The sequence below is a fragment of the Mastigoproctus giganteus genome, chromosome 11, assembly GCF_048544385.1.
Source record: "Mastigoproctus giganteus isolate SK-2022 chromosome 11, ASM4854438v1, whole genome shotgun sequence".
Lineage (NCBI taxonomy): Eukaryota > Metazoa > Arthropoda > Arachnida > Uropygi > Thelyphonidae > Mastigoproctus > Mastigoproctus giganteus.
Genome location: NC_143585.1, coordinates 19,061,549 through 19,085,633, shown reverse-complemented (window position 1 = coordinate 19,085,633; position 24,085 = coordinate 19,061,549). Strand labels below are relative to the sequence as shown.

Sequence of the window (24,085 nt, the reverse complement as noted above, 5' to 3'; positions counted from 1 at the left end):
ACTATCTATCAAGTTCACGAGTTTCGCGTGAATGCTGTTTCACGCGAGCACGGACTAAAACTGATCAATCCTATCGCATGCTGGACACGCTTGGGCACGAGGTTTGTTAACAATGTAATGCACGCTGGAAATTATGCTTGGATCACGCGCCAATTTGTTACGTCGTTAATCTCGGACGTACTTGAAAGCTAAAAACTTTTGGTTTAACTACCTGGTGGTGTTTAAATAAGAACGCTGCGAAATTAATAAATAAACCGCGTCATGTGATGTTTTTACCTTCGATGAAAAGCTCCGCTGTCCCTTGAACTACCTCGACGTTATTATGAGCGAAGCATTGGTACATTCCTCGATCTTCCCTCCTCACGGGGAATATTTCTAAGGCGTGTCCTCTGCTTAGGGATATTCTACTGTTGATGAGCAACGGCTGCGCGTCTTTAAACCACCGAACAGACTGAATGGGATGGCCGGAAATTTTACACGACAGAGCCGCTCGGCGTCCGACATCAGCTGTTTGGATACTGGGGTCGACCTTCACAGATAGCGTAGCTGTAAAGAACGAGAAAGGGATGTTAAAGTATTCGAGAAAACGAGTAAAATACATCTAAATGTACCACGGCTTTTGACCTGCCGAACTTACATCGTACTACAAGCTCCGTAGACGACCTGTCTTCTCCGACGCTGTTGTTCACGTAACATACGTAACTACCACTGTCCGACACCGCTGCCCTTTGCAATACCAGTACCTCCCCTCTCTGAATAACGTACTGGTTGGACTGTAAAGGGGTCAACAATTCTTTGTCTCTTCGGAACCAAAAGTGTTGCGGTGCTGGATGACCCTCGCTTATACATGGGAGATGAACTTGCTCCATTTCTCGCACTGGGAAGAACGACCTGCTCTCTGTGATTCTTGGAGGAAGGGATGCGTACGGTTCTGTGGGAATATAATGGGGGTCAGTTTTTAAAAGAAAATTAAAAGGAATTTAATTTAATCAGTTATTAAATTTTTATTTATTGACATTAAGCATTAAATTTTAATTAAATAATTATTTAAAATATTTTAATAAATTATATTCTATATTTTATTAATTTTAAAAATAATATTTTATTAAATTATAACGTGTTTCATTAAATCATTTATAAATTATCAATAATAAAATAATTCATTTACTTCTTTAAATTATTTTTTTATTACTGGTGTGAATAAAGGGATGGTTGAGTGGGATTCGAGTGGTTAATGGACACTACTCTTCGTGGAATAATGTTATTAGGGCTCCTAGGGCTCAGTGCGGGGTCCATTATTGTTTTCAATATTTATTCATGATGTTCATTAAGGTATATCAGGCATAATGTCTAAGGTTGCAGACGACACAAAGGTTGGCAGAGTGGTTAATGACAGTAATCAAAGTAAGCTACTACAACAAGATCTAGAAAAACTTGAGCAGATTAGCTGAGAAATGGCAGCTCATCTACCCAAGAAGGGCTGCCATTAGCAGTACATCCAACTAATGGAAGTACTTGTTGACGTAAGAACTCGATGGGAGGCATAAGGAATCATGAAGCCTACCAAGCAGGCCGCAGCTATCAGTGATTACGCATGCGGTATAGAAGAAAGTGACCTAAATATAAAGTCCATGCTATTGCTGTTGTTGGTTTTTAGGAGCATCAACGACTTTGACCATATTGTTTCATTGTGTATTATTTCTATACAAATGTACGTGGAAAACCCAGGAATAATTTAAGGAAAAAACCTGCTCCCTCCTCTTGAGATCAGATAAGTACAGCCCCAATTGAAGATAGAATCGAACGCAGACCACTACACTGTCACGGAGGACAAAGTCCATGTCCACGATTTCGTGCTGTTATGAAGGCTAAAGGAGATGCTACTCATTATTAGATCGTTGTACACTCACTGTCCAAAAAAATATTGACTTTTTGCAACTGGCATCAACAAATAATTAAAGGTATGTTATGCAAATGTAAGTTTTTACATGATTCGACTGGAGTAGTACCTCCAATGCCAAGGCTGGACTGGACTGTGGAACAGTGGAAAAAGACCATGTGGTCTGACGATTTTTGATTTACAATTTTTTCCCCCAATGGTAGGCTGTGAATCTGGCTTGAACCTCATGACGCCATGCGTCCAGACTGTTTCGTGTATACCACTCAAGTGAATGGAGGTGGTGTTATGGTATGGAGCTTGTTCTGTTGGCATAGACAGAATCCACCCATGCCTTTAGAAGGTCAGCGCAACTATCCGTCGTGCAAAAATTGTTATCTGAATGATTCCAGGAACATTCCAAGATTTATAACATTTAGAGTGGCCAACTAATTCTGTATCCAGTTGTAGATCTGTATCCAGTTGTTGTCCAGGATATGTTGGAAAGGTCAGTTCACCATCGCAGTTGTCTTCCGACCACAGTGTAGAAGCTGACAAATATCCTGTTGGAAGAATGATCAAATCTGTAACCAGACTCCCTCAGACTGGAATGGAACCCACGGCACGGCATGTACTTAATATAATTCAGGCAAAAGATGGCTTTAATTGAACAAAGTTTTCTAATATTTTAGCCAGTGAGTGCACCTAATAACCTGGCCGTCCAGAATATGTCATCCGTGATAAATAGAAAAGCTGCTTTCATATGCCCATATGAGTTTGAATAAAATCAGTCTCATTACTCGGTAGTGTTATTATAAAATAGAGGCGTGGCTTACTTCGTAGTAGGAAGACAGAGATGACCTATCGATCGAAGTAATGCGAATACGCCTTCAGCCGAAAGCGTATTCGCATTAATTATGTGGTATTAAGCGAAGCGGCTGGAATCAAGCAAATATTGGAAGTAAATGCCATCTGCATATGAGGCAGAAAGATAAGAAATCAGTCCTAGGAAAATTCTTTCGCTGGAAGAGATTATTACAGCTAACTACTGTCTTCTTTGGGGATACTGTGATGTGTAATTGTCGGAAGAAGGAAAAAAAAAAGACATTATCGTTCGTTTGTGTGCGGATGCCAAGGGATTACAGTATAAGTGAATTGCACATTTAGGACATTAATGTATGATGACTCGAATTTCGAGGGAGGGAGTTCTAGGAGGGGAGGGATAACGACAGTTGAGTAAAGAGGGGAAGCTTTAATATCGAGTTTAACTTCATACTGTTTTTTTTTGCATTTCACTGCAAAAAAAAAAAGAGTTGGAAACTAAAAATTCAATTTTCCCAGCATTAGACCCAAGCGCTATTTTAATACAGCGGATTGTACAAATGCTTTTAGAAATTTGTGCAGTCTACTTAAGGACAAAAAAGCTGCCTTTTATCTAATTTACCAAGAGAGAGAAAGAATAAAAACAGAAGCTATTGTTACAAATAAGAAACAGGGAGATCGAACAACGTGGTCAGGAAAAATATCAACTCTAAGTAGAGTTGAATTATTGTCAAGTGCTTTTGTAATATCAATTTATTTACTTTTTGACTGGCGTCTGTATCAACCCACTCGTATAAAATAAACTCGTTTGCGTTTTTGTACATAGTTGGGATGTCCATAATACGGTCTAGTTATTCACCAATGAGGAGGCGATAGCTGGATTCAAATACGATTTTCTTGAAACTGTTAATAAGTTTATTGAATGTCGTTGTCACTGGAGATGAATCTTGGACTCTCTACCATGATCCGGAAAACAAGGACAGTTGGAGGAATTCAATATAGTGAATACAATATCGGGTACGGTTAATATTGCAACTGTCTCATCAAGGCCAGAAGACAGGGGCGCACGTCAGAGTTAAAGTGGATGCAAAGATGAGCATTCTTATCCATATAAAACAATATGGCGACAGACATTGAGTTTTGTTTTAAAATGATAATTAATGTAGTTTTAGCCCTCCCTCCTTAGGATACTTCGAAATTTCTTGAATAAACATCCACTTTATTCAAAGTACTGCACCAGAACTGTATAATCTTAACGGAGAGTTTTTAAAACATGCATTTAAGTGGTTGCGAAGTGAATGAGGTATGGACTGATACAAATTTTGAAGCCTAACTAAACACACAAGTATTTGGTTCTGTGGAAATTCTCCGGATGCTACTAGAAGTGGGTAATACAATCACTCCAAGTGGAATGAGCGTAGAGAAATAAGATACGAACACTTAAAGGCCTTCTAGAAGAAAAGCTAGCATTCAGCGAGTAGCTGGCAACGCTCCAATGGTGTGTTCTAATTACCATAATTATAACGCTGGCTGTCGACTTTATTTAAAGTAGACTATGAAGAGTTCATATTTATACAGCATCCCAGCTCTTCTAAATGACACCCAAGAGGATAATGTGGTGCAGAGTCGTATCTCACTTCAGCCACTCTCCAGAAAAAAAAATAAAAGAAAAATGAGATCTAGCGAAACGCGCAAAGTTTGTCTGATGTTGGCTGATAATTGTTTGGCCACACTTCGGGACAATTTAATTATGCGCACAATGGAAGCAGTCTGTCGAGGATGATGGGATGCGGAGGATGCTGCATCCTTAATAAATAGCCACTTTAATGCAGTTGTGTATGTCGTTTATGGCTTCGATGGACTATTTAACACTTTTGTTTAGCATCGGCTACATACGGGGAGTTTCCAACACCCTCGCGGTATTTTTAGTCAAAGTCGAAGTTTTCTTCGAACCATTATCGTCAATAATTTTGGGATGTTTCGCTGATTGTCGACTTCAGGTGGTCCCCTAATGCGAAAACTCTAAAAGTCCATGAATCTCCAACGGATGGATCTGTGCCAGCTTTATCGGAGAAGATATCTTTAAGTGCACTGACGACCATTAGAAACTTTCGCCATCCCACAATCGTGTAAGATTGTTGAAATGTTCACACACTGGATGCACATCGGCCCCGTCTCTAAATTAGAGATTAATTAGTCGACGCCTAATTAAAAGCCTTTCCAATGTTTGCGCGAGGAGGGAAACCCTCCTTTGACTACATCGTAATCCAGTTAGAGATTAGGGAAAGATGATAATCGACGTGTTCCTGTTCCTGCAAACAAGCACTCTCAAAGCTGATTTGAAAGCGAATAAGATACGCAGAGGGATTATTTTCAGAAATATTGACTGCGTGAGCAGTTTTTTAATGACGCTAATCTTAAAAAGTGAAGGAAAAAAAAGATCAGAAGTCTTACATATTCATAATTAAAATGTGAAAGAGATTTTTTATCGTTGGATTTTCTTCTGCTTATGAAGGGGTGTAAACGGGGGTGGGGGGGGGGTAATCGGCTGACAGCTCTGACAACGCTACGAACGCGAAGGGTGCTTTAAACTCCAAATTCAATGAGCACACATTCGAAACGAAAAAAAATGCGACATTTTCATTTGGCTCTTCTTCGCTTTAACTATTTTCATCTCACCTTCTGTCTTTTTTTCTTCCCACTGGATTTCTTCTGTCACCACTTTTTCTCTCCTTCACTTTTCTTTTGCGGTGTTTATTCGAACTTCTTTCTCACATTTTTCTTCTGTTTTCGCTGCTCTGTCCGATAGCCGTTTCAGTTCTCTTTTTGTTGGTACACCTATCTCTTTCTTTCTCTCGTTCTCTACGTACACATCATTTTTTCATCTAGTTTTCGATCGTTTGCTCGGTGTCACTCTCTCTTTTTCGTTTTCCCCTCTCTCTTTCTTGCTTTCTCGATTTATCTCTGCTTCCATCTCTGTATTTTTCGACCATTCGTTCTCTTGCAATCTAAAGTCCTTCTCTCTCTAGCTACACCGATCTATCATTCGATAAATCTCTTCTGTTCTCTCTCTCTCCATCTATTAATCATCTTGGCTTCAGGGTAGGAGGCAAAAGGTTGTGATAAATAGTTATTCCTCTGATTGGGTTGATGTAAGAAGTGGGGTTCCCCAAGGATCAGTATTAGGACCATTGCTGTTTTTGATTTTCACAAATGGCATCGATGAAGGGATAAAGGGCGTGATGTCTAAATTTGCAGATGATGTAAAGATTGTTAGAGTAGTTAATGATGGTCGTTGCCAAGCAGAGCTTCTTCAGAATGACCTAGATAGACTTCAGGAGCGGTCAGAAAAATGGCAGTTATGCTTTAATCCAGTAAAGTGTAAGGTATTGCACCTGGGGAAGAATAACCCCAAAATAACTTGTACACTTGGTGGAGTTGAACTGAAGTCAGTAGTGGAAGAATGGGACTTGGAAGTTACGATACAGTCAGACTTTAAGTTGTCTGAGCATTGTAAACAGGTTGTGGAAGGCCCATGGTGTCCTATCGATGATTTATCGAACAATTGCTAGTAGAGATAAGGACGTCATAATCCCATTAAAGAAGGCTATTGTTAGATCACACTTGGAATACTGTGGTCAGGTATGGAGACTGTACCTAAAGAAAGACATTCTTCTTCTTGAAAGGGTCCAAAGAGGGGTAACTCGCCTGGTCAGATCGGCAAAAGTGCGTCCATATGAGGAAAAATTTCGAATATGTGGGTTGCACAGCTTGGAAACCAGGCACCTTAGAGGAGACTTCATTGTGGCGTTTAAGGCTCTGAGATGCAAAAGTAAAATGAATGAGGACTGAATTTTCACGGTTATAAATGATTCTAAAACTAGGGGCCATAATATCAAGTTACCGGGGGGAGACTGGATTGTAGGAGGTTTTATTTTAGCCAGCGAGTTATAAATTACTGGAATAAGTTGCCTACATGGGTGCTTGAGGCTGCCAGTTTGGGAAAATTCAAAGATCAGCTGAATAGTTACCTACGGGAGGAGGGAAATGAATAAGTTGTCCATTTCTTTTTCTCTTATTATTATTTATTAAGTATTTATTGTATTTAATTCTATTATTATTTATTTTTATTTATTTATATTTTTGGCTGGCGATTACATACGGCGATTACTAATACTAACTAGTTCATTCTTTACTCTTCTCTCAATTTACAAGTGTTTTTATAAATCTCTGTGTTAACTTTATAAGCAGATAATTCTAGAAATATTTTGAAACATTGCTTTCTGTTTCTACCCAAAGATTCACTTTAGATGTCCAGAGAAGAGCAAATATCATCAAAGAAAATGGTGAAAAGTTGTTACCACTGACACTACGATTTCCGTCCCCGCAAAGTGGTAAATATCTTCATTCCTGATCGTTAAACTTAAGACAGAATCTGATGAAAGAATACACCTACGAAGAAAATAATTTATTCTAGAGTTTCCCCAAGAATATCTTTAAAAATGTTTCGCAATTTTTATAATGTATTTTCCCGTACAAATAGTCTCCTTCCCTTTGATGACTCCCCCGGCGTTTTCCCTCCCACAGAAACACGATGGTGTTCAGTGCAACATCCAATTTCAAGTGTTTGCGCACTGCTGAGATGTTGACTTAATTCTGTAATCAATCCTCCCGGTTGATGCAGCATCCCCTATTATTTGTCCCCAGACATCCCGCTGTTGCCTTACCTTTTATAGTCAGCTTGCCAGGGGTGATGCTCCTCTTCGTGTCACCTGTGAGACGGTCGTGGACCTGACAGTGGTAGCTCCGGAAAGCGTCGGATGGTGCCGTGTTCCTAATGAGCAGCTCCCCCGTGGGCAGCACTGCGTACTTGTCTCCTGCAACACACAGAACACGTGACGTTACTCTTTCCCCAAAATAAATTGTCGCCTGCCGCACAACAGCGAGAAAATAAAATGAACCAACACGGATAAAACCTCAGTGACAGTTCGAGTAAGAGAAAGAAAGATAGAACTGAAAAATAAGAAAGAAAAACGTAAATGAAAAAGATAGCAGAGAGACAGAGATTTTTCACAGATACAGCTACTCACCAAGTGCAAACATATATATACGTACGTACGCTGTCTGTCCAAAAGTATCTGGACACTCCAAAGTATTTTTAAAATGAGATAATAAATTTAGTAATTAAAATTCATTTATATTTTTCCATCTTACCTGTTTCTCCCGGAGATCCAATCGTAACTCCATCATCCCTTATCCACAAGGTGACCTTGACGTAATCCTGTACAAAGGCAGGAGCGTGACATCTTAGCACTGCTGTATTTCCTTGTATCACAAACTGGTTATACACGTGGACTTCATAAGGCTGTAGGACAACTGCAACATAGAAAAACTGAACGATTTACTGACAAACTATAATTAATATATGGTTGGAACAATACAGATGTACAAGGGAACATTCCAACTACTCTAGAAGATGAAACTTGCATCGTGGATATCATATTTTATAATGCGAGATGGTTCTTTCCAATGATACATTTTATTGCCCAAGGTCTGATGAGAATTACCCAATCCTTAGTTAATGGCTGTGTTCCACGGCTCCCCAGAGTGCATTTCTTTATTAGAAATAATTCACTTCGCCTCTTCTGATTACTCAGAAGGAGACATTTAAGAGCGTTAAATGGCATAACCTTCAGCTATTTTGCTATTAAAACTAATTTATTTTCACCTTTTGGAATTATATTTGAAAAATAAACTGACGTTTGAAAAGAAATTAGAAAGGGATGGATACAGAGATTTGAGAAGAAAATATCTCCCTGTTCATAATGAAACCTTTTTTTTATTAGTTATAATTTAAAATGACCAGACATTCGAGGAAAAGTAAATTACTGCTGTACGAATGAATTAAAAATGTAAGCCATCTGTGTGGTGACGTCACAGCGAGAGTTTCGTATTTTATTGTTCGCACGAGCCATGGCACACGTGATCAGCACTTAACTCGCTAATTTACATACAAAATCCAAAAAGCATTTTGTAGAAACCAGAATTTTTTTTTTAAATGATATCAAACGTTGTTAATTGTTTTGGCGTAATTAATTTTTTTTCTATTTAATAATAATCCAATTACACCGTTTAATTAATTTACACTTTAATAGAAATCTAGTTTTTTGTTGAGAAATAGAGAATTGACAACAGTAATTTATTATTCGTCTCAAACATATGCTTAAAACATAGAGATTCAATTAACAAACTTATATAAATGCATTATTCTCACATTAGTAATGACTTCTAGTGTTAAATTGGCTTTTTTTTTTTTTCAAGGATTAGAGAAATTTTAGAACTTTTACCCTCATACGATAATAATGACTTCAGTAATTTAATTGGATTTTTTTCAATATAATACTTTTTTTTTTTGAAGATACCTTTTCATTGAAGAACCGCTTTTCCCAGGGTGCATGATTTTTAAAATGATTAAAAATTAGCTGTATATCAAATTTTATGAGAAAAACCTAAACAAAACTGAACAAAATATTAACAAATTTTACCAATACAGTGGTATTATATACGAATTATAATTATATTATTAAGATATTTCAACAATTTAAACAAAATTAAGCTCAATTTTTTTTAAATATAACTTTTTTGTTTAAAGTTTATTTATTTATTTATTTATTTTTTGGTAATACCTTTTCTTGAAGAATTGCTCTTCTCAGAGGGTATGGTTTATAAAATGAGTTAAATTTAACTTTATATAAAATTTTAAGGAAAAACCTGAACAAAATCTTACGAACTTTTCCAGTACAGTGTTATTATTTGCGAATTATAATATATCACTAAGAATAATTCGAAGATTTAAACAAATTTGAGCTGATTTTTTTTAAATATTCCCAGAGGGTATGATTTTTAAAATGAGTTAAATTAAACTTTGTATAATTTTTTTTTCAGAAAATCTAAACATAATCGTAAGAAAATTTCTGATACAGTGTTGTTATATACGAATTATAATTATATTATTAAGAATAATTCGAAAATTTAAACAAAATTCAACTGAATTTTTTTTTATATAATATGGTCCTTTTTTTAAGTTTTTTTTTTTGTGATACCTTTTCATTGAAGAATTGCTTATCCCATCCCAGAGGGTATTACTTTTAAAATGAGTTAAATTTAACTTTATATAAATTTTTTTGAGAAAATCTAAACAACATCTTAAGAAAATTTCCGATACAGTGGTGTTATATACGAATTATAATTATATTATTAAGATATCTTCGAAAATTTAAACAAATTTTTTTTAAATATAATCCTTTTGTTAAAAATTTTGGTGACACCTTTTCATTAAAGAATTGCTTTTTCCAGAGACTGATTTTTAAAATGAGTTAAATTTAGCTTTATACCAAATTTTATGAGACAACCTAAACAAATTCTTAAGAAATTTTTCCGATACAGTGTTATTATATAAGAATTATACATATATTATTAAGATATAATTGAAAAGGCCTATGGTACCGGGTTCCATGGATAAATGAATAAACAGTACAGTACCGGTTGCACTGTACTGTTTATTCATTTATTAAGATATATTCGAAAATTTAAGCAAAATTGATCTGAAAATGGCAAGAACCTATTTGAGCTTTTCAAGATGCGGTACAGCTGCCATTTTGTGTAAACTTGAAAACCATAACAACTGCTATTTCTTATTTTCACCCATTAAGAACGAACAAGTTGCAGCATTTGATCATTTTGCCGGTATATTTAAACTTTTGGCACTCTTCTGTTTTATTTTATATTTTCGGTGCGAAACTGCGAGGGACACCTAGTCATTTGTCAACCACTTGAAAGAATAGTAAGAAAAGAAGAAGATGGAGAGAGAAAGGGAAATAATAATAAAAAAAAAAACTGCTTTGCTCTTCTCGATCGACAAAAGAATGCTGTGTTCGCTTGGTGAGATGAACACGTTCAGCCAAGGCACTAACTCGGTGCAAAAACTAATCGAGTATTCTGTGATGCGCAGAGCGAGGGGTCGCTCTGATATATGATAGTATCCATGTAAATAGCTTGTCACGACCATTACATCGAGTTTGTATAATAGGATCTGCCACTAGGGATGAATGATGACACTCACATCATCCCCTGTACGGTCCATCTCTGCTTTAGAAAATCAGCAGGGAGCCGGTTGTTATCTGGCGTGCTAGGTGTATCTATTGGTTTTTCCTAGGAAGTTTCGAACGAACTATTAAGTGGGATAAGATTTTTGCATTGCTAGCCCCGTCTTATTTTTAAAAGTAACGCTATCAGATGAGACCATCGGACCAACTTCGTAGGATGGTACAGTTGGTCATGACTGGAATCTATGTTTAGTAGTAAAATTAATTAAACCGAAAAAAGAAAAATTTCTAAATTTAATGGAATTTTATCTCAAAAACTACGTGGGATATGATTTTAATCATTATATACAACGATACTTTATATAATCATTATTACACAATAATTCATAATTACTTATTTTAGTGTATTCGCTAAAACAGCTATTTTTAGTTAATTTATTTATTTTATTAAAAAGAAACAAAAATAAATATTAAGATATTTTAACTGTTACTCTGGTATTGAGAATACAATTATTTTTTCTAATAATGCCTTAAAACTGTTACAAAATTAAAGGTAAAATTTCCAACTGTGGAAATTGCTTACAAGAATTATGGAGTTAAGCATGAATCATGTGGTCAGTATTTGCCAATGATGTCAGGTATTGACTATACAACTATGAATCCCCCTTTTCAATTTTTAAAAATTGAAATTTAGAAAATATATTAATTTTTATTTTAAAATCGGGAAATTTCTGAAATTGAGAGAACATAAATTTTAAAAAATTTCCAGATTTTAGAAAAGTATGCTTAGTAGTTGAACAATTTTAGAGTACTGCATTTTAGTAAATAAATATTTAGACATAAATAATAATACTGACAGCAATGATTTGCTGTAGTATTGTTCGCCCTGGTAATTGCAGCTTTCATAATTGTGATGTACTGCTTCTTTATAATGAGGGACCAGTTAGTTGAGAAACAGGCTGTCATGGCAGTGTTATCTTTAAAAAAAAATGAGCATTTAATGTTTTGGTGAGGCCATCTGTTTGAAAGTAGTACAATACCAGGTAATACGATGTAAAGGGAATGTCTGAGAATGACCACCGTTGAATTACCTATTCATTTAAATTTTTCTGTGCCCTCAAAAGCAGATAATAGGACAAGTTTGTCCTTTCAAACATTTATAAGAAGAAGAAATGTCAATATTTTTTGCACAGATCCTTAAATACATCAAACGAGTGTTGGATTATTTTACAGACTTCAAGGTATATCTTAAATAAAATAATTCAATAATTTTAAACTTGGCTGAAAGAGGGCGTAACACATTTCTATTTATTCCTATCTAACGCGGCTTTATTATATTGCTAAATTATAATTCCTGCATCATTGTATGTAATTTTAAGCTATTTATTCCAGGATAGCTCTTATTTACTTAATTTCTTCTCTATATATTTCTGTAAATTTGCTAAATTACGTGACTTTCCACTTTCTCTGATATAAATTTAAACCAGTATTTTTTTGGTTTTGTTAGATGAGCTTGGAAAATACCTAATCCTATCAATTTTTATCACCTATCAGTTTCTATCGGTTTTCGAGTCATTAACTGGATTCAAGATTCCATACAGTTTAGTTATCACTCACATACTTTGGTAATAATTCTTGTCCCACCAAGGACCTTAGGAAATAACCTCGTAAAGCGAGATCTTCTTTGAAAGTGTCACAGCTACTTTAAAGACTGTTTTCAGCCAGGTTTCGATTGCTCCACTTTGAATGACGTTTCTAACGACATCCTCCTGACAGTATTGGGTTCGCCATTTGTCACTCGTTTCCAGAGGTCTTTGTATGAATCCCATCGGAGACTAGAGGATTTTAGCAGACCCTTTCAATCGGTGTTGTACTTAGTTGACCTCAGGCGAGGGAGTATGGATTCCTTCATCTTAAGTTATTTCTGGTTTTACAGACGCAGAACTCATATTTGGATGCAAGTTGTCTGGGAGAGTTATAGGCTATTGCTTGACACTGCTTCCTACGATAATTTAAAGAAAATATGTAATAAAGTCACTGATGTCGCTTTTGGTACAGTTCCCTATGGGATGTAATTGTACTTGTACAGATTAGAGTGGGTCCAGATAACAGGTAATATCCATCAGTAGATAGTAGTAGAATATCCATCTACTTTACTCCAGTTCATTCTTATATTAATTATGAAGGTAAGTTTTGGGCAAAATTCAGTCTCTCAGAGATCAGTCTTGACCTTTTTGTAAAAAAAAATTAAAGCAATCATTGGGAAACACTACTTGATCAACTTTGATTTAAGAAAACGGATTCTTGGAGGTAAAGATCCTGTTTTCCTACCAAAGACTTTAATGGAAAATTTGAATCCATTAAATTTTTTTTTTAAAAATTCCTTGGATATAATTTATTATGACACGCTAGGAATATTAGGTTGGACTATCAGGTATCTTGTTTGCTGGCATATTCTGAATGATTATCATCGGCTAAAAATAACTCCGAAAATAGACATTAAACAGGGAGGTGATGCTAATCATTACCTATGACTCTAAAGGTACTATCCTTCTCCTCATTCCTTTAGTACCATCAGTTGCTTTGCACGGCAATGCATGACATCATGAGGAATCACTAATGGGCCGCAACTTTTGCCAATCTGAACTCCTACGACAGTTAAAATCGTGATGGTTCGATTTCCTCCTCAGCTAAAGAAAAAGCCGACTGTCTAGTATCCTACTTTTCTTACAACTCTTGTATTGACGATCTTGGGAAACCACTTCCTAGCGTTCCCAGTACACTCCATTCAATTACTCCTGTGATATTCTTTTGAATTTCGTCAAAAGGATGTCAGAAGGATTTTGAACAATCTTGTTATCCAAAAATCTCTAGGTCCTGATGGTTTTTTCTACACATTTTCTCCAAACCTCTGTACTGAGCTTATTCCTGTTTTCTCGTATCCAGCCAGTTCCTTTTAAGGGTAACAAATCCTTCTCATCCAATTATCTTCCTATTGCAATTACTTCTACTCTTTCTAAAGATGGAGAAATCAATTAATCGGTAACTCTGAAACTATCTAGAAACCTTCCATCTGATCAACGATTGCCAGTATGGATTCCGTCAGTGTCGATCCACTGGTGATAACCTGGCTTATGTTACCCAAATATGGACAATTCAATGGAAAAGTTTGGTGAAACTGAAGCAATCGCTCTTCACATTTCATATCTTCCATCGTATTTTTCATACCTTCCATCATTCATATCTTTCATATCTTCCACAAGCGAGTGATGGAAGATGATTCTCTGTCCCTTAACATCTCTGGTAATGCTTGGTGTTCCCCATAGTTCAGGCTTTCTCCCACTCTTTTCCTCCTTAAACTGGAAAGTAGATTGCAATGCTGATAGCGCATTGCAATCTACTTTCCAGTTTAAGAAACCTTGCCTTGCACAAACAGCTTAAACTTCTCAAATATCCTTTATCAATTCCTTAAAATCTGATCTCCATGGGACAAAGATAACTTAGTTAAGTTCAATCCTCCTAAAACTCAGTCCTGTGTTATAACTGGAAAACAAGTATTTACTACTCCTGTGCTTATATTCGATGACACTCAGTTTTCTAGATGAAATCACATATCTCTACTGGCGATTAATTTCCCTGATTTCTCATCTCTCTTGGCATAAGCACTCACAAATATTGCTTCCTATGCATCTAAAAACCGGTTTTCTCTCTTTCTCACTCGGCATTACTCTTCTTCTAAATACCTACTCACTCTGTACAAATCTCAAATCTGTCCTACCATGGAATATTGTTCGCACATCCGGTGGGATTCCTCTAAAACCTTTCTCTCAGGCTGCTGGACTCCATTGAAAAGTGGGCAATCAGTTTAATTAATGACCAGTCTTCTGCGTAGTCGCTCCAGTCTGTGTCTTATAGGCCTCCTGTTTTTGTTGCATCTTTTTTTATAGCTACTCCTCAGTCTTCGCAGTTGGGTCAGGGTTATAATCATCGTCCTCCCTACACTGTGTGGAAAAGCTCAAGTTCGAATTCCATCAATGACGTGAAAAAATTTTGTGGACTTTTGTCGCTTCATGGATGAGATAGAAGGTCTGAGGCGTGGATAGAAAAGTTTCCCCTTCCCTTCCGGCAGGGAAATCGACAAGGGAACACACGCAATTTACACGTGGGCAGATAAATTAGTTTTCATCTGGCCCTAATATTACACTTTTTTATTATAGATACTTCCATGGGGCACTGTTCTTCTGAATTACCAGCTCTGGATTACCAGCTCTCACTTAGAACCTGGTCGAAACACGATCCGATTTAAAACTCACAGAACCGACTTTTCTTCTTCCTCACTTATCCCTTCAACTTCATCTTTCTGGAACAACCATTCTTCACGCGTATTTCCATACAATTACAATCTCCAGAAATTCAAGTAGGATGCCAACAAATATCTTCGTCGGTTTTTCCAATTTTAACCCACACACGTCACCAAGTACTACAGCTTATAATATCTTTAGTGTTTGGGGATTTTAATAAGAAAAAGGGATTGTATCTAAAGAAACTTGTGTGATCAAAGGTAAAAGCAAGAGATTCAACTTCAAAGGAGTGGACTCTAATGGACTGAGATATTTTTTGGGATCTATTAGTTGGAATGACTACTTTGTGGTATTGGATACAACTGTTTTATTGGAAATAAGAGATTAATCCTCGAAGCCACAAATCTTTTCGTACCGGTGATCAAATTCCTTATACTTAAGATACCAAAATGGTTGGCAAGTGAGGTTTATGTACTGTATATGCATTTGGGCTTATATATATTCAGCTATAATTAAAACAGGCTTCATGTGAACCTATCACACAATTTGGAATGCTAATATGATCCTCATTAAACTGTGTGAAAAATATACTTGGACTAGAGAAGAGCTAATATCTCCTCAATAAACAAGGGTGGTGCAAAGAGAAATTGGGTAACAATCGGCCACTGAGTATGACTTCCGTGGTATGGAAGGTCATGGAGTTTGTAGTGAAGGATGTGATTCAGTACTATCTTAATAAGAATGGTATCTTGAATAAATCACAGCATGGGTTCGTTCAGGAAAGATCACGCTCAATCTATCTGATAAATTATTCAAAACATTTGGATTCAGATAATAGCTTTGTGATTATATATCTAGACTTTAGTGAAGATTTTGAACCGTTTCTCATGGAAGGCTGCTATATAAACTGGAAGAAATAGGAATTACTAGTAAGTTCCTACGCTGGATCGTAGACTAGCTGAAAGATAGAAGATAGAGAATTTTTATAAATGGTCAGTCCTCAGGATGGACCAGCCTAAGAAGTAGGATTCCTCAGGGATCGATGTTCGTCTCCTTCTGTTTATAATTTTCATAAATGTTATAGAAGAGGGTATTCAAGGAAAGATTTCAAATTCTGCTGATGATTTGAAGGTGAGAAAGATGGTTAACAATTAGAGCCAGGCCATGTTGATTTTTAAAGGTTAGATCGGCTACATATATGGTCTGAAATATTTCAACTAAAGTTCAATGCTTCTAAATGTAAGGTTATAATAATTTGTTGATGTTTTTTTATAATAGTAGGGTTTTAGAAGCATCAGCGACTAAGGCCATATTGTTCCGTTTATACTGTCTGTAAATTGCGTGTGTTCTGTAGTTGATTTTCTGTTTGTTGGCAAAAAAAAAAAAAAAAAAAAAAAAAAACCAAACCTCTGTGACAGAAAACCATGCCACTGTCTCTTGAGGCCAACTAACTCAGCCAGGTTGTGAAAAAGGCCCATAGAAATTACTGATATCATCGACGGTACTGGAACTCATGTCTCTTCCACTAGGAGAACGGCGATTCTACCAACTGTGCTACCCAAGAGATCTATAATTTGGGAAGAGAAATTCTGGAGTAACGTGTAAGCTAGAGGGGAGAGGAGCAAAAGTGGTTCAAGATGGAAAATGCTTAGAACCGCATTTGAAATATAGTGTTCAGGTTTGGATACGGCATCGGAAGAAAGACATACTACTTTCAGAGCGGATTCAAAGAATGGTGACCAGAGGATTCAAAGAATGGGGACCGGATTGGTGATGAATGCAAATCGATACTCATATGGAGAAAAGGCCTGGACTACATAGTTTGACAACTAGACATCTGACGATCTGATTGAGATTTATAAAGCTCTGAAAGAGTTGAGTTAAGTGAAGGTCTGTTTGTAATTCGTCGTTGGTGAGACAAGAAGCAGGGAAAACAAATATAAAATCTCAGGAAATAACATAAGATTCGATCTCATGAAGTCCACCCATGGGCAGCGGGTTGTTGAACAGTGGAACACGATGCCTCCCAAGGTGGAGGAAGTAAGGATGGATTCTGACTCAATTTAAAGCAGAACTGAGTGAAAGAGAACTTTCACGGAAGAGTGTAAAAATTCTGTTTTATTTGAATTTTTATTGTTTATTAATTAATTTATTTATTATTATGAAAATTATTTATATATAATAATACATTAGCACATCTTCTCTGAATGATTCTGTTCTTCAAAATGGACTCGCACATAAATTATTCTAATGTGGGTTTCTTCATCCGCTTTTAAGATGATAAAGTGGTTTAAAGAACCAACCATGGAAATTTCTATTTTAAAATTCCATCGTCAATTTTTACAAAGATATCTTCAAACAGGCCTATGGGGCTGGGAAATTCCATACTGCAATAATTAAAGACCAACACCAGCCAGGAATTAAAAATTTTACTATAAAAATAAAATATACAGAATATAATGAAATACTGTGATACACTATCGGAAGACTAAAACATTACAATAAAATAAACTACGATAAAATGTTAAAAGTGTAGTTTGCAATATTTTTTTTTTAAAAATGGTGAACATATCTCCACTCGCGCATGGGGAAATCCAACTGATGGAACACAATGGTTTCCAGTTCCTCCATTGCCAAATTGGCCACAATGGCACTAATGGGGGAACCCATTGCCGTGCCATGGACCTGCCATGGACCAGTTTAGTAGTTAAAGATAGCAAGGAATTTGTAAACTTTATAAGAAGCCAGTCTATAGGTGAAGATGAACGTATGATCTCGTTTGACGTTGTATCTTTGTTCACATGTATCCCCATTAGACATGGGGTGCATTGTGTAAGGTTGGTCTTGGAACAGGATGATAAATTAAGTGCTAGATGGTTACTAAGTATCGATGATATTTGTAAAGGCGTTGAGTTTTGCCTCGCTAGCACTACCATGATCTTTTTTGAAAGATCACTACCATGATCTTTCAAAAAGTTACGTACAAGCAGGTCCATGGCAGTTTATTTTATTGCAATATTTTAGTCTTCCGATAGTGTATCACAGTATTTCATTATATTCTGTATATTTTATTTTTATAGTAAAATTTTTAATTCCTGGCTGGTGTTGGTCTTTAATTATTGCAGTATTTTACAAAGATGATTTAAAATCATTCTGTACACCGTATCTCCAGAGGACCTTCTACGAGCAGGTTTCGATTGTATTTCAATCAGATTGCCACTGAATAATAGATATCTTAATTTATCCAAGAGTGAGTGTTGTCGCTTTGGTACTCTTTCTGCTAACGCATCTTCGTCGACTGTGAGGATATTGTCTGGTTTCGGTACTAGAAGTGCCCGAATGACTGCCTTCGAAGGGTGGAAACCCATTTTATTCTTTTCCTGTTTCGCAGACATCGCATATCGTTTTATCGTAGGGATTTCTGAAAATTGAGAACGGCATTTATTATCATCCTTTCTTTGTCACAATTCCCTAAAAGCAACTGGGTTTATACTGAAATGAAATTTCCGTAAATTGCAATTCTGGGAAGCACCCATTTGAATAGTTCTCTCCAGAAAAGAATGGGATACATGAAGAAACAGAAGAATAAAAGTTAGTTTGATAAGATTGGATTCGGACTGTTTTATTTATTTAGGGGGAAATTAAAAATAAACTAGAACTGCTCACTCAGAAGAACAGTGTCCATTCCATAGACGTATGAGTAGAAAAGGAAAGCACCAGCAGAAAACGCACAGAAACTAGGCTGTCTTACCATTAACAATGAGAACCACCTCTGTTGATGATTGGTCACGTTTTACCCATGCACCACACGTCAGACACAACTATACACAGGATTTCAACTGTACTGAAGATTGATTCTTTGGTTAATAATTGGTGATGTGATCTGCAAATGGCAATGGACTGGTTATGATAGCTTCAGGAAACTACCCGAAAAACCTCCTAAGTTGACGAAACGTGAAAAGAGAGCACTGCAAGAATCGTCAGCTCGGGATGCAGGTCGATGTAGTCGCAGCACACAAAACCACAGTGGAAAGATTGGGGCACATGTCAACACCAGTACAGTGCGCAGGGCGTTGCATGATGTGAGTTATATCATGGAGCTTTCCACAAGGGTTGTGCAGTCATCCACAAGACGCCGCATAGCTTCGTGCAAGGTCCACTGCTCTTGGACCGTAGACCAGTGGAAAGCTATGCTTTGGAGTGACAAGTTATGGTACGTGGTCTACAGTCTGATATTGCCTGGTTGTGGTGGATGTCCGAAGAAAACCAGTTGTTGGACTGTATTTTTCCAACAAGGAAGTTTGGTTGAGGCAGCATGATGGTCTGGAGTTGTTTGTCATGGTTTGGCCCGGAACCATTGGTTGTTTTGGATAAAACCATGAATGCTGAGGTGTGTCTAGATGTCCTGGACAATTGGTTTGAGGACATGAGCGGCAAAAAGTTGAACTGGTCAACCCAGAGCCCAGATCTCAATCCTGTAGAAAGCCTCTGGGATGACTTGGGTTGTCTGGTGCGTTTGAGAAGAGACTACCCCAAAAAAAAAAAAAAAAAAAAAAAAAAATCAGAGCTGAACTGGCCGCCGCTTTGAAGGCTGAATAATGGAAAACACTGAAGAACATTTACTTACAAACCTCTGGTGAACAGTGTTCCATGGAGACTGGAACACTCTCCACCATTGGATGCTAACAGTTTCAGCATACTTTATTATTTTTCTCGAAAAGAAATGTTAATTATAGTCATGCATGTCCGGTTGTTAGTGGTAGGGACGTCTTCCTGATAGGTCAAAGACATCAGAATTAAACCAAAAGATTAAGTCCAAGAACAATGAAAAAAAAAAAAAAGATTTTCCCGGTTTAAGAAAGATAAATTTTGTCTCTGAATAGCAGTGAAGTATCGTGTTTAAAATAAAATTGATGTGATTGCTTTATGATTATATCTTCTTTTAACAACAGGTAATAATAATTCTTTGCTGTTGCAATCAACTTTGTAAATAAATCGGGGGCTCTTTCCAGCCATTTTTATACTCAATAAAACTTTATTTATGAACATATTGCTCTCTGTGTCGCATATTGGAAAATATTAATTACTAATCCATTTAATTAGAATTTATTATAACTAATATCTTTCACGGTGAATGTAGCTTATTAATTAATGCCAGAGAGGGAAGCGTTTAAGTCATAAATTCTAATTAGAGAGGAGGGGGAGTTTCTAATTTAGAAGGCACGTGTGAAAAAGCAGGATGCGTGTAAAGTGGAGTACAAAAATTATGCATTACCAGTTTTCCTTAAAGTTCGTTTGTTTTTTTTTTTTTTTTAATTTTGGACCATTTCCAAAGGATCGTAAAATAAAACGATATTATTAGGAAAGCTCTAAAATTTCTGTGTATTAGCATGGCCAAACAATAAAGAGATTATGTATGATGTATAATTAAAATTCTGTACATCATTAATCTTTGCATTTTATCCCGTAAACCGAACTTCCTTTGTCCTTATCTGAGCTTTATCTTTCTGTACTGTAGTGATGGGGTTTTGTTTTTGGCCCAAAACTGAATTCTTGGAGAAAATATGAAAAAATTGGGAAAAAATTATCGTGTTATCCAGTAATATCCGGACATCTGCGTATCCACAAATAAAGTTTTTAATTACCTTTAGCTTTTTTTGATAGCCTCCAGTCTCCATGGTACACTGTCCAACAATCTATTGTAAATGTCTTTGGATATTGTCCTCCATTCGGCCTTCAAAGCAGCGACCAGTGCAGGTCTGTTTCTTGGGCAGTTTCTTCTCATAAGCACTCCGCCATACCAATTCATCCTAGAAGTTCTCGAGAAGATTGAGGTTAGGGATCTGGACTGGCCAAGCCAAGTTTTCAGCATTCATATGCTCAAACCAGTCCGCCTTCACCCGAGCGATATGACAACGTACGAGCTAGCACAACTCATTATTGTCCAGGTCATCTAAACAGACCTCGGCATTCATGTTTTTGTCCAAATAACCAATGATCTCAGGTCACACGAGGGACGATACATCCCAGCAGTAGTTTTCTCCGAGTATCTTCCTCATCCAGGAACTACCATCAGAATGGTAGACCATGTACTGTGAATTGTCTCTACAAAGCAGTTTTTCTTTGGTTTACGGTCCAAGACCAACAGGCCTTGCACTCTGTTATAATTCCATGCTGGAAGCCTGTTAACTCGTGCCATCTTGTATTCAAAATCGTACTATGGTGTCCCCGAAGGACTAAAGGGCACATTTATAATTGTGTCTGTAGATGGTGCTTGGGTAGGAAGTGGTTGATCATCAACAGATGATTGCCGGATATTTAATGGACAGTGCCATCTTTTTCATGTACGTTGTTTTAATTAAAAAGATTAAAACTTTTAAAAAAATTAACAGTATTTGGCTGATAGTAGTGAAACTCATCGAAAAGAAGTAGCACATTATTTAAATAGATTTTTATCCCAAAGGATACAGCAATAAAGCGAACTCAAGCCAATCACAGACCTTAGTAGAGCAAGGTATATTAGCCGCCGGTTAATAATCCGGCTGCAACTGATTAATGTTTCTTTAGGGTAGGTTATGTCAAAACACGCTGTGGAAGTGTTTCGGGGAAGTGTTTAAAATCTTGTCTCTGTGGGCGTTGTTCTTGCTCAGTAGAATCCCTGTAATTTAAAGCTATGTAGATGAATGACTCTTCAGACATTCCAGCAAAAGACGATTAATCTAATTTCTTATACTCTGCGAGTTTTTCTCGAAACAAAAGTAGCTGCAACGTCTGTGGCATCATTAACACAATTTCCAGCTTGCTTCGCTTGCAAAGATCTCTTCTTTATTCGAATAAACGCTAGGGCAAACAAGCGAAAAGAATTAAGAAACCCCCCCTTCAAATGTTCATCGAGATTTAAAGACATTTCTATTCGTTCCACCCAAGCAAAGATAAAAGATAGGTTTTGTATTTCACTTATAATCTCAATTTAAAGAAGTAAGGGGTGTTATCTCCAGAATTCATTAGCGGACACCCTAATTAAGAGGACAACACTGCCTTTTCATCCTTAACTGCATTTGGAACTGTGCCAGCTCAACAGATTCTAAGAGGACACTTTTAGTACGCGGATATTTTTCGCAATCATGCCAAGCTGTTACTTAATACTTGATTGTATTTTAAAGACAGGACCCAAGTTCTTAATAAACAATTAAAATTAAAATCACACCCAACTCCAGCGATTAAAGAAGAGTCTCTTCTTTGCCGGTTCTTTCATAAAGAAAGTTCACGTTTCTGTTAGTCTCTGCCTACTTACAAGGCGTGTAAGAAGAGAAAACATTCTTCAAAAAGACCTCAAGTAGAGCTCCCCCTGCCAGCTTTATTTCCACTGTATGCATATACACAAAAACGACTGGCGTTTGTTATTTTTTCCGCTACAATCTTGCAAGGAGCAACATAAAGACTTGGCCACTGTAATCGATATCACCTGAGAGATGTGACAGAGAAAATACCGGATGGATGAGGCATGCTCCTCCTGTTTTCTTGCTTCGAAGCACTTTGGTGGTTCGTTTTCTTCTACTCCCACAATCTTCTCTCTCTTGGCATGATTTTTTTTCCTTGTTCCTTCGTACTTTTAGCTTTTCTTTATACCTTCACCAGCTCTTTTACGGCTTGTACAACTGCTAGACTTCTCTTTCAGGGCCCCAATAACAGTCTACTGTGATATTAAAAGGCTCGAGAAGTAGATGTTTTACTGCTGGATTTATTTCTGCATAAAACCGGGTTACTATAGATACGAAGAGATAAAGCTGACGCTAGTACCCTCCTCCTGACAGATAGTGAACATTGTGCTCTGAAAGCGCTCGAAAAGAAGCTCTTTTGCCATATATCGGATAACATGTGCCGGTTTCCATGACAATACCTTCTCACAGTTATATCCACCTATTGTTTACAATTTTTTGACAATAGGGGGTTGTTTGAAAGGAACTTATTGACTAGGCAACTGTGGCTTTTGTGAAGTTTGATGATCAAACTGCTGCAGATTATAGCTTCGGGTCAATTGTATTTGCAATTCCTCTTTAAAGCTTTTCTTCAGAATGGTGTGCACTCTACTTGATTATGGGAAGATAAATAAGCCAGACAACTATACCCCCCCCTCTTCGTGTATAAATTTACGACAGTTCTTCTTTACTGTCACTCCAACATTCATTGTCCATTCTCTACTATGCCCCAAAGTCTTTCCATTTGGTTATCTGATGTCACACGCACCGCCTGACTTGAATATAAATATATTTTTTGTCCACTACTGTATATGCCGTTTTCAAATCCTTAAGTCTATGTGCAAAGCGCACACTGGGGTGCATTCAAGTGATAGAAAGCAAGATAGTGATAATACAAGAACGTCATTCTATTTAGCAGTCAAGTTTATTGCTAAATATAGTGATGGTCAACTGAAACGCGCGTACTACTCTACTCTCTCGTTTCACTACTCGAATTCGGATATCTTACACTAAATAGAAATAATTGGAAGTAGAAATTGAATCGTTATGGTGCTATTACAGCCGGAAAGGGAGCTCGAGAACGCTCAGAAGAGCGGTACTTATATCTCATCAGTTCTCATTGAATATTGCCAATCAAGAGTTCTGTGGCTGGCCACAGAATCTGATATTAATACATGGACGATACGTAGGAAGTTACAGATTTGAATCCTATGGAACACTTGTGGGATGAACTCTTTAACAGTAAGAACTCGAGATTTCTTTAACAGTAAGAACGCATATTTGCTAAACTGAAATGTGTTATGTTTGCTATATATGCGTGTTAAGCAAAAAAGCAACTAAGGCTATGAGGAGTCAGTATATTGTCTGTAAATTGCGTGTATATGCCGTGATCGATTTGCCTGTTTGCTGGATGAAAAATCTGCCCTTCATCTAGCTCAAAGTATGACGTTTTTCTCGTCAAAGATGTTCAAGACGTCGTTCAATCACATTGTCTTACGATTA

The 24,085-nt window shown here is 36.8% G+C and overlaps 1 protein-coding gene across 1 annotated transcript in view; it reads right to left on the bottom strand.

Moving 5' to 3' along the window:
• LOC150077755 (cell adhesion molecule Dscam1-like) overlaps positions 1 to 24,085 on the bottom strand; it is a 173,812-nt gene that overhangs the window by 53,843 nt on the left and 95,884 nt on the right. The window contains exons 3-6 of the mRNA XM_090384234.1: positions 7,913 to 8,074; positions 7,426 to 7,575; positions 638 to 931; positions 277 to 546 (exon numbers count right to left, since the gene is read on the bottom strand). Of these exons, the coding sequence (XP_090240360.1) occupies positions 277 to 546; positions 638 to 931; positions 7,426 to 7,575; positions 7,913 to 8,074 (876 nt within the window). The remainder of the gene's footprint in view (positions 1 to 276; positions 547 to 637; positions 932 to 7,425; positions 7,576 to 7,912; positions 8,075 to 24,085) is intronic.